This window comes from Chionomys nivalis, chromosome 9 (assembly GCF_950005125.1).
Source record: "Chionomys nivalis chromosome 9, mChiNiv1.1, whole genome shotgun sequence".
Lineage (NCBI taxonomy): Eukaryota > Metazoa > Chordata > Mammalia > Rodentia > Cricetidae > Chionomys > Chionomys nivalis.
The window spans coordinates 47009795-47026295 of NC_080094.1; the positions used below are offsets into that span (position 1 = coordinate 47009795).

At 44.2% G+C, this 16501-nt stretch overlaps 1 protein-coding gene across 1 annotated transcript in view; it reads right to left on the minus strand.

Moving 5' to 3' along the window:
* Acoxl (acyl-CoA oxidase like) overlaps positions 1 to 16501 on the minus strand; it is a 296568-nt gene that overhangs the window by 229796 nt on the left and 50271 nt on the right. Inside the window, exons 6-9 of the mRNA XM_057781242.1 lie at positions 10507 to 10621; positions 9945 to 10031; positions 8229 to 8301; positions 3885 to 4017 (exon numbers count right to left, since the gene is read on the minus strand). Coding sequence (XP_057637225.1) covers positions 3885 to 4017; positions 8229 to 8301; positions 9945 to 10031; positions 10507 to 10621 — 408 coding nt within the window. The remainder of the gene's footprint in view (positions 1 to 3884; positions 4018 to 8228; positions 8302 to 9944; positions 10032 to 10506; positions 10622 to 16501) is intronic.

Genomic DNA, 16501 nt, shown 5'->3' on the forward strand with positions numbered 1-16501 from the left:
TGGGCAACATGGCAGTATACACAAGGTCTAACCCCACTGGGGCTCTGTAAAGCATCTCCCCATGGCCTAGATGCTACAGTTGGGATCCTGCATGCTGCCTTCTAAACCCATGTGTTGATAGATAAGTATCTAGCCTGTGGCACTAATGGGAAATTGGAGTCTTTAGAATCTGGGACCTGATAGAAGGAAGTAAGAATACTGGGGCTGTGCCCTTGAAGTAGGTACCATGAGCTCAGCTGCAGGGATGGTTAATCTTGATTGTCAACTTGATGGGATTTAGAAACACCATACAAAGCTGGGTGCTGGTGGTGTGTGCCTTTAATCCCAGCACTCGGGAGGCAGAGGCAGACAGATCTTTGTGAGTTTGAGGATAGCTGGGCTACAGAGTTCCAGGACAGGCTCCAAAGCTATACAGAGAAACCCTGTCTCAAAAAAAAAAAAAAAAAAAAAAAAAAAAAAAAAAAAAAAAAAAAAAAAAAAAAAAAAGAAAGAAAGAAAGAAAAGAAAAATAAAAAGAAAAAAGAAGAAAAGAAAAGAAAAGAAAAAAGAAACACCATACATACAAACAACTCTATCAGCATGTCTGTAGGGATGATCTAGGTTAACTGAGGTGAGACAATCTATTCTAAATATGAATAATATTCCATGGGCTGGCGTCTGGACTGAATAGAAATGAGGAAGTGAACTAAACATAAGCCTTTCTCCCTCTCTGCTTCTGTCTGCAGATACAATGTGAGCAGCTGTCTCAAGTTCCTGCTGCTGTGACATCCCCATCATTGTAGATGGTATATACCTGAAGAGTGGAGCCCAAAGTAACCCATCCTCCAGCCAGTTTGCTCCTGTCAGGTATTTTGTCACAGCAAGAGACAAGTAACTGGTATAGACCCTTCCCATCTCTCTGTGCTTCTCAGACGCCATGGCATGAGGTGTGCTCTCATCCATGCGCTCAAGCCACAATGCCCTACAGCCGTGTTATTCTATGCCATGAGCTTGGCACCCTTGGTCCTTCACTCTTACCTCACCATCATTGGCAGTCCCATTTCATTGGTGAGAAAATTGAGGTTCAGGAAGGGCTAAAGACTTCCCTACAGCCCGATTTCTGTCACATATGAGCTAAGACTAGAGTCCAAAGGTCCCCCGAGTTCAGGGCTCATCCTCACTATCATCCATCTACACTGACAGAAACTAAGGATGAACATCAAACTGTCATAAAGAACTAACCCAAATGTGGCTCTCAAGACCACAGGGTCTTCAGTGCTAGCCCCATAGTAACGATCAGTAGAAGAGGAAATGAAATCACAAAAACTCACCCATCGGTCTCCTTTCCTGGGAGCTGCATCCCCACACTGTACAGATCTGGTGAAATTTAAAACCAGGTCTCGGGGCTGTAGAGGTAGCACAGCAGTTAAGAGCACTTGCTGCTCTGCAGCAGACCCAAGTTCAGTTCCCAGCACACACGTGATGGCTCACAGACATCTGTAACATTGGTTCCAAGAGATCTGATGCCCACATCCGGCTGAGGCCAGTGCCAGGCATGCCCATCGTGCATGTACAAGACTTCCGACAGTGTGGAAGTCCTGGTGCTATCCCCTACGTGTATCTGTCTAGGCAGTGATGTTGTGGAATATCTGTACACTGTGTGACGATGTATTGCTGTGATTGGTTTCATAAAGAGCTGAATGGCCAATAGCTAGACAGAAAGAGATAGGTGGGATTTCTGGGGAGAAGGGGGAAAGTAGGAGGAACCTAGGTATGCAGATTACTCCAGAGAGAGGCCAGTGAGTCATGGAATGAGTCAGACACACAGAATGGGGTAGAGGTAAAAGTCACATGGTAGAACATAGATTAATAAAAATATGGGTTAATTTAAGTTATAAGCACTAGTTGAGGGCTGGAGAGATGGCTCAGATGTTAAGAGCCTTGGCTGTTCTTCCAGAGGTCCTGAGTTCGATTTCTAGCAACCACATGGTGGCTCACAAGCATCTATAATGAGATCTGGTGCCTTCTTCTGGCAAGCAGGAATACATGCAGGTAGAACACTGTATACATAATAAATAAATAAAATCTAAAAAAAGAAAGAGCTAGTTGAAAGCAAGTCTGATGTGGGAGTGTCATATATCAATCTGTTGCTTTCATTGGTTAATTAATAAAGAAACTGCTTGGCCTGATAGGTTAGAACATAGGTGGGTGGAGTAAACAGAACAGAATGCTGGGAGGAAGAGGAAGTGAGGCAGACGCCATGCCTCTACTCTCCAGAGCAGACGCCATGAAGCTCCAGCCCAAGATGGACGTATGCTAGAATCTTCCTGGCCAGTCACCACCTCGTGGTGCTACACACATTAATGGAGGTGGGTTGATAAGGATGTGAGAGTTGGCCAGTAGGAGGCTGGAGCTAATGGGCCAAGCAGTGTTTATATGAATACAGTTTGTGTGTTATTTCGGGGCATAAGCTAGCCAGGTGGCCGGGAGCTGGGCGGCGGGAAGTGGCCCGCAGCTCCTTCTACACAAATCTAAGCTAAAGGCCAAGATTTCCTAATTAATAACAAGACTCCATGCCTACAATGCAGGGTTTCCCAGAGGACTCTGCTTCCATTAACCAACCAGCATGTGATTATGACCCAGAACTCCTACCAGAAGACTGCTGACAGTGGTTGTTGGAAGACGTCCATGAGTTGGAGCAATAGTGTACAGACACTTCCTTTACACTCCAGACAACCCTGGATCAGCTCCCCGTTCCTGCTTGTCCATTTTCCTCAGAACCTGAATGCTGCCGGGCCAGTGCCTCATCACAAAGTTTTCCTGGGGTCCCCCCCCCCATCAGATGGTACTGATAAGGAACTAGCCAAGACACCGGCGACACGAGACTTCAGAATAGCCACCTGGTCTCACATAAGAGCCACCACAGAACAAGCATGCGCGCAGGGCATCAGGTCAGGGCCTCGGTACTGAGCACTTGGGTTCACAGTGCGGCAGCTGGATCCACCCACAAAAGGAGCGCCATTCCCAGGCGCTGGGGTCAGGCCACGGTGCCCATAAATGAGTAAGAAAGGATTTTATACTGTTCAATCACCCACAGACCAATGTCAGGCCTGGAGTCAGGTGAATGAAATCTCGTCCTTCTTGATGAAAAAGCTGGATCCAAGTCACAAATACACACTACTGAGGAGTCTACATTTTTCTTCCAGCTTCGACAAACTCAACGGCACTTAAGGCAGAATTCTCCCTCACTCAGAAACTACAAAGGCCCAGAGAACAAAACAGTAGGGAGTCACAGGAAGAGAGAACGATACTCCCGATACTCCCGGAGCCTCCTCTCTCGAGGCTCTACCCAAACCAGTGCATAGGAGAGGGGAACGGGGAGACACAGATAGCTTCAAAGATCTGTCCTTGTGAACTCTGCCAGAAGACTGTTGACAGTGGTTGTTGAAAGACGTCCATGAATTGGAGCGATAGCATACAGACACTCCCTTTACACTCTAGACAACCCTGGATCAGCTCCCCATTCCTGCTTGTCCATTTTCCTCAGAGCCTGAATGCTCTGATGGTAAATATCACACCTGACTAGCATGTGTAGAGCAATAGGCATCAATGAACTAAGCAAAGAAATGATGACCTTCCCACGTGAGTTGATGCTTAATTGCTTTCTAGCAGACACACTCATCTTAAGAAGATAGTCTCTCTGGGTCACCTTTTATGATGCTGCTGCTTTTGCCTAGCAATGCATATCTGAGATACAGATAGATGGAAGATAGCCCGAGGATGCAGAAATGATCTGTATTCACGGTTAAACAGCCCTCCTCAGCATAGCATGAATATCTCTCTGATATTGTTACTCATCCTGGAAACAACAAGCAGTAAAGTTAATTAGAATCAGAGTCTACTACCTTCATGGTACCCACAGCGTTGAAAGCCATTGACAGTCTTGAAGGGGTCAGCGTTGCCAGCATTGCGTTGAATCTTGTACTCTTGTTTTGAATGGGTGAATAGTACTGTCCATCTGAAGTCACAGAACCAAACCTGTGAGGATGTAGGGAAGCAGGATGGAAAAGAGGACGGTGTTTAAGACAAAACAAAGTATAGTGCTACTAGAAATGAAATTGTGTGACTCCCCTGTAAACACAGAAATGGGACTCCTGGAAGCGTCTCAAAGGGAATGCTGAGAAGGGCTTGACTTGAAGGTAAGGACAGGTTCTCTACCACTGCCAGCCTGCAGTGGAGAAGCAGCTCCCTCAAAGGAATAGCAGGAAGACCACCACCATCAAACCAAAGCCAGGGCCTGGATGGGCAAGCACCCTGGCTTGCTTGTTTAAAACAAGGTGATGTAATTAACATCCCATAAAATTCAGCTGTTTACAGCATTTGGATTTGGTGGGGTTTAGGATTTTCACAAAGTTCTACAATTATTATTACTCCTCAACTCCAAAACTTTCACCATCCTAGAGAAACCCCACCCCAGCTGAACTCACTCTCTATATCTCCACCCTCCAGTCCATAGCAAACAACTTCCTGTCCTTATGGATCAGCCTACTCTTTGCATCAAAGGGAACAAAATATATTATGTGATTTTGTATCCGGCTTCTTTCACTTGGCACAAGGTTTGCAAGGTTCACCTATGCTATATAGTTTATATCAGTACTTATTTTTTTATGAAGGAATATTTCACTCAATCATCTTTAGCATTTATCAGTTAACAGATGTTAGAATTTTTCCACTTTGGGGATATTATGGATAATTATGTTATAACTATTTATGCTCAAGTTTATTTGGGACAAATAGATGTACACATTTCAATGAGCATATGGACAATGTTTATATGTATATAACACACATATCTATGTATATATGTATGCATGTACACACACATAACATATACAGATATACATGTGCATCTGGAAATAAAACTGTTGAATCATCTAACTTCCAACATTTTAAAAAAGATTTATATATTATTTGTGTGTGGGTGTGCTGCATGAGTTTAATGCACACCACTTGAGTAAAGGAGCTCACTGAGGCCAGAAGAAGATGAAATGAGATGCAATAAACATCTGATTAACATTAGATCCTTTGGAACTGAAGTTAGACATTCATGTGCCATTAATTGGGTGCTGGGAACTGAATCTGGTTCCTTGCAAGAAGAACAAACACTCTCAACTGCCACGCCACCTCTCCAGTCCAAACTTAAAACTTTTGAGGAACTGCTAAGCGACTTTCCAAATCTATGAAGACATGTTACAACGCCAGTGCCACGTGTCAGATCCAATATCTTCATCTTCAACAGCACTTGGTATTGTCTGCAAGTTTTAGCACAGACGTCCTAAGGGTGCAGAATGGCATCTCACTGGGATCGGACAGCAGCCTCCCAATGACAGTGGGGAGTCGGGGAGTTTTCTTTCATGTTTTATTAGAAGGTTAACTATCTTCTTTGTGAAAATGTCTAATGATATTTTGTCCAGTTTTTTAACTGGTTGCCTGTCTAATTAACTGGTATAATTTTCCCATTCTGAAGGCTAGGCGCTTATAATATGTTTGATTCACAAGTCTTTTTCAGCTCAAAAGTCAATTTTCACTAAGTTTTCACAATTTTTTATAAACTCCGAGTGCGCTACTTTTTCTTTGGTTTTTCTTTGCCTGTATCTTTGGTGTCACATTTAAAAACTCACTGATGAGGGGCTAGAGAGATGGCTCAGTGGTTAAGATCACCGGCTGCTCTTCCAGAGGTCCTGAGTTCGATTCCCAGCAACCACATGGTAGCTCACAACCATCTGTAATGAGATCTGACACCCTCTTCTGGCATGCGGGCATACATGGAGGCAGAATGTTATATATATAATAAATAAATAAATCTTTTTTAAAAAAAAAAAAAAAAACCTCACTGATGAGACCAAGGTCACTAGCTGTATAGCCCAGGCCTCTTCTAAGAACTGTGTGCATCTGTGCTGGGTGGTGTGAGGTAAGAATTCAACCTAACATTTTTGAATATAGATAGCCACATGTTCTGGAACTACTTGTTGAAAAGACTATTGTTTCCTTTCTGTCTTGGTTCTCCAGAAGTCTAGTAATTGTCAATAAATTTATGTGTACACTATTCTATCCCATTGTCCATATATATCCCTTATGTTAACGCCATGCAACCAAGATTACCACAGCTTGGTCTTCAGCTTTCAGATTCCAAGTATGAATCCTCCTCCTGTATTCTTTATAAAGATGGTTTTCTCTGTTCTAAGTTTCCTATACTTGCATGTAAATTATAGGATGTGTTTATTAATTTCTTCAAAAATGAAAATGGCAGCTGAGATTTTTTTTAGATAGAGAGATTATATTGAATCATTTACTTACATCTATGAACTGGCTCACTTTCTAGTCAAGTGATGAACCAAGACTTGCTCCTTCAAAACCCCATGTGGCTACTGCTGTTTCGCAGTTATGGGGGACAACTTAAATGGTAATGAAATAATGTTATAAATCAAATCTTGCTCATCAAAGTGATTAACTACAAACAAGCCCACTATCATTCTGCTTTCTCACGGAATCTGATTTGCTAATCTCTGGTGCTTTTGCTGAGCCCTTCCCATTGGCCAGTGGCTTCTGAGGCCACACCGGACACTGGGATCTGATTAGGGTGATAGAATATGGAAAGCTGCCCATTGTGACTTTTCTTCCCCCTTCCATCCCCCAGAGTGGGTGATGCTGACAGGAGCCTAGGAAACAGACAGGAATGGGATGATGCCGACAGGAGCCTAGGATATGGACAGGAGACTCTAAGGAAGGCTAGTGGGCCTCAGACCCACTTTCACAAGCACTGGTATCTGCTGAGATTTTCCAGGACATCTGTAAGGATGTCTTTGCTGTTTCTGTTCTATTTACCACCATTTTACATAGGGTGGGAGACAAAGAGAATATGGTCCATTCTAAGTTTGCTTCCCACACAATTTTCTTTGACTTTTGCAAGTGACTACATGTATTTGTTGACAAGAAATTGTAAGGAGCAAAGATAAGTAAAGGAAAAACTCCACTGCAAAGCAAAATAGAAAGTTTATTTTTGCCCAGATTGTTGGCTCTACCAGTGATTTAAATGCAGCTCTGGCTCCGGACTTACAGATCACAGGAAACACAGCTGAGGCACTGAGGTAGCTGGTGTTTCCTAGAATCTGCAAAAAAATATCATCTTTAACCCTGACTTTCATCAGTGATCACACCAGAGAAGGAAACATCCACCTCGCTGTTTGAGTCACCTTGACTACCTTGTGGACGCCTGGGCATTCTTCCTCCAGTTGACAGTAGTTTTAACTACCTCCTCCAATGAAAGGTGTCTTTTTTCTAATACAATATTTCTTATTTATTCTTTGAGAATTTCATGCATGCATACAGTGTATTTTGATAATGATCAAAAGGGGGAATGTCTCAACTTTTCACAACCACAGGGGAAGCAAGCAGCACACATCAGACCGTGAGGGGTGCACCCACCCACTGAGAGGGTGGGGCTGATCTAATGGGAGCTCACCAAGGCCAGCTGGACTGGGACTGATGGAACATGTGATCAAATCGGACTCTCGGAACGTGGCGGACAAGGAGGGCTGACTGAGAAGCCAAGGACAATGGCACTGGGTTTTGATTCTACTGCATGTACTGGCTTTGAGGGAGCCTAGTCTGTTTGGATGCTCACCTTCCTAGACCTGGATGGAGCGGGGAGGACCTTGGACTTCCCACAGGGCAGGGAACCCTGACTGCTCTTTGGACTGAAGAGGGAGGGAGAGGGGAGGAGGGAGGGGGAGGAAAATGGGAAGAGGGGAGGAGGTGGAAATTTTTAATTAAAAATAAATAAATAAATGGAAAAAAAACAAGTGCCAAAATAAAAAGAAGTTAAATGCCAAACAACAAGGAACTGGGGACATAATTCATCAGTTATTTAGCATAGTACTATGGTGCATTTTAATGGGAATTCTTAAAAGAATAGAAGATACTCTATATTAAAATTCTAATATAGGTCTCTTTTTTTAGACATATTGGCATAGAGAAAAGTCTACCATAAGAAGCATTATGTCTGACAGATGTCATGTTGGAGCATTTAGATTTTTTTTCTATTTGCTTATCTACCTTTTCCAGTCAGTTGTGGAAACCCTTGAGGGGAGACCACTTGGTCCTGCAGTCTGCAAGACCCCAAAACTAGAGGCCTCATTTTTGGGAACAAGGAGACCATCTACACAGACCTTAAGGAAAAAATTACTCACTTATCCAGCAGGTTCTCTCTTGGAATTCGAACCTTGTTAAACATCAAAATTCCGTTATCCACACCGTTCAGACCTGGGGGGCAGATTTCAAATGGAGATGCAGGGGAAAGCTACACAACATTCCAATGGTCTCAGCTACTTCTTGACCTAAAACACAAACCTTAAACATTTCCAGAACTGCAGGTGTTCTTTTGTTAGGGAGTATGCCTAGGATGTTGTCTGTTTGTTCTCTGGGCCCTGGCTCAGACACACCTGGCCCATTCCCAACCCCCACCCTGAAGAAGAACCAGACAATGATGTGGTTTTCCTTGTTTGCAGCCCCCGCCCCCCACAATGTGCTAGAAACTCAAGTTCAGGGTCTGATGGGGCACATCTCCCTCCCCAACAGCAAACATTATTAAAAGGAAAGAGTTCAGGGCCTGAGGAGACAGCTCAGTGATTAAGAGCACTTGTTGCTCTTGCAGAAGACCCAGGTTCAGTTCTGAGAACCCACAGGGTGGCTCACAACCATCAGCAACTCCAGTTCCAAGAGACTGAGGCTTCCTTCCAACCTCCCTGAGCACTCAGCCCACATGTGCTACGCAGACATGCAAGCAAAACACTCATACATAAAATATAATTCAAAGCTAAATAAGTAGATAAAAATTAAAAAAAGAGTGTTGAGGCAAGAGAAAGCATGGGACACTGGAGACAGACCAGCCTGTCCCCATGCACGGTTCATGCTTCCTCCTCAGGCACAAGATGAACTAGTGAAAGTAAATAGCAGAAGACATGGGAAAACCAAAGCAGTCTTTCTGCAGCTGCCAATGTTGTCAACATGTGGCATGACTTCATCAGCAGTGGCCTGTCCCTCTGCTCTCAGCAGACCTTGACACTCGAGGTACTTTCAGGGGCCATGCCTGCCAGCAGTGGTTGCCTATACTAAGGGTAGGAAGGGATTACTCCTCCACTGTCCAACGCGCCTCCCCTACCCCTTCCGCTCTCTCTTCTCTCTTTTATCCTTAATTTCTACATCCCTTTCTTTAGCTGGCTTCACCTTGGAAACCTGATCTCATTGAGAGCTATGGGATGAATTGTGTCCTCCCCCTATCCGATTTGTAGATTGAAGCCCTAAGTCCCATATTTGCAATGCGACCTTGTTTAGAAACAGAGGCAACCAAGTTAAAATGGGGTCATTAAAGTGGGCCCTAATATAAATGATAGAAGTCCTTATAAGAAGGAGAAACCTGGAGACAGATATGTACACAGGAAGACTTCATGCTTGTGTAAAAATGACATTCACAAGCTGGGGCAAGAGTCCTGGACCAAAACCTTCCTTTGCCCCCATCAGAAGGAGTCAACCCTGGCAGCTCCCTCATCTCAGGACTCTATCCTCCAAAACTGTGAGGACTTAGTTGTGTCACAAATGTCCTGAGACAGTGCTCAAGGCTCAGCACAGGCTGTCTGGACACAAGCATCCATCTGGAGGTGAAAAGTCACCAGAGAGCTGATACCTGCACAAGTCTAAGAAAAGAGAAGTTGAGACACCCATTGGAGACTAAGCGTCTTTGTCACTAAGCAACTGAGAAGCTAGGAGATAACAATATCAATGTATGGTCCTCTGGCAGTTTGGTTTCCTGGAGATGAAGGTGGTTAGATTCTCCTTGGCTGTGGTGGGGGCTGGAGGACCCATGGAGGATATGAGCCAGCACAGAGGAGGGTCACCTGAGGACTCACCTTCTTTATGCATCATATCAATAGCTGTCACCCCTGGATACAAGTTTCCGTGCTCATCCCTGATAGGAACGATGAAACAGTGGGGCCCTAAGGAAGGCACAGAGACAGGACCTTAGTAGGCCTCCCTTTTTCACTGCTGTCGAGACAAAGCCTCAATATATAACCCTAGATGGCATAGAACTCACCATATAGGTCAAGGTGGCCTCTAATTCAAGTTAATCCTCCTGTCTCTGCCTTCCAAGTGTTGGAGTTACAGGAGTAAGCTACCATCCTGGCCCTAGATGACTCCTTGTGAAGAATAAACCTTCAAGCTCTGTGTAAGGGCATGTGTCTTTAATATCAACATTTGGGAGGCAGAGATAGGTGAATCTCTGTAAGTTCAAGGCCAGCCTGGTCTACATAGAGAATTCTAGAATAGCCAGGCTACCCAGTGAAAAGTCAAAATAAAAGTTAGTACATATTTTTACAAGACAAAACTGGCCCTGTGAGGCCTGTTTTCAGTGTGAAGACCTGATGGGGAAACAGTAATAGCAAAGAGGATTCTTTCATGTTGGTAACAAACCTTGCGACTTTCCCTCAATGATGAGCTGGGCGAAGACGGCAGCACAGTTCCCGTCCATGGCGTTGCCGATGTACATCTTCTGGGCATCTTCACACGGCGTGTCAATCACGAACTCCTGCACAGAAGAGGAAGCCACAGAGTATTTGCCTCCATGTGGCTCACTTGAACCCCTAACTCAACACAATGAAAACCTTAAAACAGATCTGCAGCGTCAAGAAGACTCAGGGGCTCCTGGGAAGCCACTGTCTTAACTCTGAACTTTGTGCTGTCTGTCAGTCTGCGAATGTACTTTACCTCCATCTTTGCTTTGACGGTGACTGGAAATGGGTTTTAGTTTCTGGTGCGTAATTCAACCAGGAAAATAAGCAGCCAGTTTTCATTCATTCATTTCCCATCTCTGTCTTTAACAGTGTCAGGCTGATGTGTGCTGTCTTCTTCACCCACTGGTTTTCTTTTCTTTTTTTTTTTTTTTTTTGGTTTTTCGAGACAGGGTTTTTCTGTGGTTTTGGAGCCTGTCCTGGAACTAGCTCTTGTAGACCAGGCTGGTCTCGAACTCACAGGCTGCCTCTGCCTCCCAAGTGCTGGGATTAAAGGCGTGTGCCACCACCGCCCGGCCACCCACTGGTTTTCAACGTGCTAACAATTTCTTCAATTATCAATTTTTCTTATCTGACTACTTCATACTGTGGTTTCGCCTTTTAAAGAACCCAACACCAAAACCTCTACAAGAGCTAGATGTGATGACACAGAACCCAAGTCCAGCTACGTGGGAGGCTGAGACAAGAAGACTATACATTCAAGGACCGCCTGGACCTCACAGTGAGTTTAAGGGCAGCCTAGGACATTTAGCAAAGCCTTTTCTCAAAATAAAAATAAAAGGATGGGCTTACAACTCAGTGGTTGAATACTTTCTGGCCTCAAAGTAATGGGTTTACTCTCCATGACACACACACACACACACACACACACACGGGGAAGGGAGCACACAGGCTCTGGTAGAATGTATTTAGCTTTCCACATACCCCTCACCCTCAAACACCTCACCTATGAGGTGCCCATGAAAAAAGGGAGCAGTCCAACGACCCAGGGCCCTGGATGGTTTGTTTCTACACAACGTATGTTTCACTTTGTCTTCCCTTTCTAGGTAAATCTCTTGAGTTCTCAAGCTTTCCATGATTGCACATGCCTGGCCAGCCTGCAGTCATGATAAGAACTTTATTTAAATCACAACCTACTCATTAAGAAGCCGAAGCCATGTGCTTGACTGCCAGCAAAACAGGCATCTGTGAGTTATTCCTATCATTGCTTAGCGTATTGCCCCAAAATAATTTTAATTTGGATTTTTTTAAAAGGAAAAGAAAACACCCACCAAAGCCTTTGGCTGGTTGTTTCAGAACCTACTGTGAACATATTACTAGTCAGTGAATGTAAAAGAGTCCCCAGGGTCCCAGACTAGAGCCACATGCCCAAGCCCTTGGAGCAGAGACACCTGCAAAGGAGCCGTGGTCTTCTGAGGGGATCTTAGGATGCTCCATGCAGTTTGTCTCAGTAATAGCCAGTGATTCCAGCTCCAAAGACCCTGAAACCAGCTCCAGCCTGAAGAATCAGGGGCCGCATGCAGGGTTGGTTTCTCTGCTCAAACCTAGGCATCTCTTTCCTACTAGCCGGTGAAAATATTGCCTTCAAGGCTCGGATCTCCCCACTCTTGCTCACCACATAGGTTTCTCTTAAACCTCTTCCCAAGGCAGTACCAACCACACTGCTAGTTCTGAGTACAGGGTACCTATGACAGGTCAGGGGCCCAGAGGAAATGGCAGAAAGCTGAACTGGCTACTTAATTGGAGTTGACAATGTAGAAGATATGATTCAGCTAAACCAACATGTTCTTGGTCACACAAGGATTATCTCAGATTTCTGATTATAAAGTGTATAGACTGTGCTTTCCCATCGGGCCAAGAAATACAGTCTCAAAGCCTAAGAAAACAATCTCTGACATCAGTTTGTACAGGAAAACCTTTAACATGTGCAGAGGCTTTTCAGAAAAAAATATGTGGGCGAGTTGAATCTTTTCAAGAAGTCTCTCGAGATTGCCCTTGGCTTATCTGGTCAGCCAGGGCTTCTGGAAGCAGGAGAATGAATTCAAGGTTGCATGCAATGGGCACGAAGACAAAACAACCCATGTGCATGATGAGGAGGGAGAAAAGAGCCCTGGAAACACCGGGCTGCCAGGGGAGAAGGTGGGAGGCCACTGGTACTGGTCCTCTACACATCTAATACACCCTGGGAAGAAGTTTGTCACTTCTGGCAAAAGACTCCATGTGGAAAGTTTGTATCAGCCAAAATGCTGGAGTTGAAACTGTAACCTAAACAATGCCCAGCATGTGTGCTGGTTACAATTATGATTACTTGGTGAAGACCAGCAAAATGGTCAAAGTTACAAAGACTAAGAAATGTAAAAATAAAATAAAATAAAAAATAGGAAAGGAGAGGGCTGGGGAGATGGCTCAGGGGTTCAGAGCATACACTGCTCTTACAAAGGAGCTGACTTTGGTTCTCAGCAGCCCTGTCAGGCAGCTCACAACTGCCTGTAACTGTGTAACTCCAGCTCCAGGACAGCCCACATCCCTGGGCTCTGAAGAGACCCGCACTCACATTATACACATACCAACACACACACACACAAACACACGCACACATCCATGCTCTTACAAAGGAGCTGACTTTGGTTCTCAGCAGTCCTGTCAGGCAGCTCACAACTGCCTGTGATTCCAGCTCCAGGACAGCTCACATCCCTGGGTTCTGAGGATACCTGCACTCACATTGTACACACACACACACACACACACATACAAATGTTCATAGTGTAAAATAAAAAGTAAATCTTTTTAAGTCAAAAAGGGCCTGTGAGATGACTCAGTCATTAATGGCATTTGTTTCAAAGCCTAAGGACCTGAATTTAATTTCTGGAACCCTTATGGCAGAAAGGAGAGAACAGACTCCAGAAAATTGTTCTCTGACCACCACATGAGTGCTGTGGTACATGCATGTGTATGCACACACACTAGATAGATAGATAGATAGATAGATAGATAGATAGATAGATAGATAGATAGATAGATAGATAGATGGATGGATGGATGGATGGATGGATGGATGGATGGATGGATGGATGGATGGATAGATAGATAGATGATAGATAGATAAACAGATTTAAAATAAAAATTAAAAAGCTTTGGCCATAACCGCACTATTTTTGCTAGTTAGCAGGGAGTATGAAAATAAAGCTCTTATCTCACAGCTAACATACTGCTGGCTGATCTAGTCCTCTACAAATGAAAACAAAAGAACCAAAAACCAAAACCAGTAAGTGATGGAAGCAAGGTTCATTTGATATGCAACACACTTTCAAAAGGAGAAATGTGAATCCAAGGGAGAAACCACCCCCTGCTGTGTCAGTCCCCTGCTGTGCCCCCCACCCCCCCACCATCCTGCTTTCCTCCTGGCAGAAGTTCATGACTGACTTGTCTCTCTCCCACCCACTGGAGAGACAGTGCTCACCATTTTCCTCATCTGCAACTCCCCTGTCAGAAAGAGGCAGCTGCAGAGGCCCATCAGGTGACAAAATCATTTATGCTGTTTGGGGAAAATGGGACCAATGCAAGAAATTATTTTTTGTCTAAAAAGAAATTGAAAGAAGAAACAAGTAAGAATTGTGGGTGTTTTTTCCTTCACAGTAACGATTGCAAGGTCATCTCAATATCACAGCTTGGGAAAAGGACAAAAGTGGTCAGTTATAACCCACAAGATATCGGGTCAATAACCCACACTCTTAAAGGCAGTTCCATTTCAGCCTAAGACTCCTTAACTCTGCTACTCTGTCACTATAGTCAGGTCCCTAACCTCTGTGAGCCTCAGTTTCTATCCATAAAATAGGGACAACAAAGTTTTGTTGGCTGGTTATCTCAGGGCTTAGCTTAGTGCCTTCTACCACTTGAATTCTCCACTTGCAGGAACTGCTTAACCTTCTCAAAGGGCGTGCTGATGCGAAAGAATACAGGCAGCATAGAGAAGAAGCTGGGCCAGCATGGCAGGGCACAGTCCTTGCATTTCCCACAACCTGGGAGATCACTGACCGCTACAGAGAATGAACATCAGGGCAGGGAAAACTATCCTCTAAGCCACTTGTCACTGAATAGGACATTCTCAACACTGGTCACTCATCCACTGAAGATTTGTCAGTCAAAAAAAAAAAAAACTTACTTTATTAAATTCCTGATTCAGAAAGGCAAACTCAGAGGAAATGGAAGAATAGAACTAGACACGCAAACACTAGTGTAATGTCCCCTCCCCAGCCCACTCACAAACACAGCTACACACAACAGAATTCAGTTGCCCCTTTGTAGTCCTTAGGAATACTGAGTATCAGATAAGAAACCACAAAGAGGGTAAGAGAAGTCAACAGTGGCTTTCTTTATGGGCGTGGAGGGGTCCAGTGGTAGAGAACTACCAAGAAGAGCTTCCACGTTGCTTTGGTTATGGTCCATTATGGAGAAAGACGCCAGATTAGAAGGTCTTCACCAACATGTTTAATTAATAAGGGAAAAGAGGGCCGGTGATTGAGATGGCTCAGTGGGTAGAGACACTCACCGCCAAGTCTAATGACCTAGGTTCAATCCCTAGTACCCTCATGGTGGAAGGAGAGAACTGAATCCAACAAGTTGTCTTCTAACCTCACACACATACTGTGGCACACGTGCGTGCACAGTCACACAATACACACACACATATTTTAAAGGGAAGGGAAATGAAGAAAATCAAAGAAAAGAGAAGCAAAAGAACAAAATGGAAAGGAAAAGAGTAGACTTCATCACATGAATAAAAAGGAGAAAAAGCAACACTACAGTGCCTTCATGTTGTCAAGTAAAATCCATGTGAGTTAGGAAAACCACACAGGGGCTAGGAGATGACTCAGTGGGGAAGAACACTTGCTTCTCAAGCATGAGGACCTGAGTTTAAATCCCCAGGAGCCGGGTGAAAACACAGGTGAGACCCCATGCTGTGTTGGGCAGAACCAGCAGCATCACTGGGCCATGCTGGCTGCTAACCTAGCTCTGTCCAGATTCAGTGGGAGACCCTGTCTCAAGGGAATAAGGTAGAGCATGGTAAAGCAAGGCACTCTGCATCTTCTTCTGGCCTCCATATGCACAGGCATGGGTGCACATATATACCACGCATATGCTCACATAACATCTTACGGTTTCTAGTGTTATAAAGAGACACCATGACCATGGCAACTCTTACAAGAGAAAACATTTAATTGGGGTGGTTTATAGTTCAGAGTTTCAGTTCATTATCATTATGGTGGGACGTGGTGGCATGCAGGCAAACATAGTGCTGGAGAAGGAGTTGAGAATTCTACACCTTGACCCAGAGACAACAGGAAGTGAACTGAGACACTGGGCATAGCTTGAGCATAGGAGACTTCAAAGATAGCTCCCAAGGTGACACAATTCCCCCAACAAGGCCATACCCACTCCAACAAAGCCACACCTCCTCATAGTGCCACTCCTTATGAGACTATGGGGTCAGTTACATTCAAACTACCACATTCCACACCAAGACCCCTATAAGCTTGTAACAGTATCATAATGCAAAATGCATTTAGTCCAGCTTCAAAAGTCCCCATAGTCTATCATAGTCTCAACAATGTTTAAAAGTCCAAAGTTCAAAGTCTCTTCTGAAATTCATGCAATCTCTTAACTATAATCCCCTATAAAATCAAAATAAATCTAATCACATACTTCCAACACGTAATGGCACAGGATATACATCACTGTTCCAAAACATATGGAAGGGAGCATAGAGAGGAAATACTGAACCAAAACAAGACAAAAAACCAGCTGAGCAAACTCCAAACTCTGTATCACCATGTCAGATGTCAAAATGCTCTTCAGATCTCCAACTCCTTTCAGCTTTGTTGACTGCAACACACCTC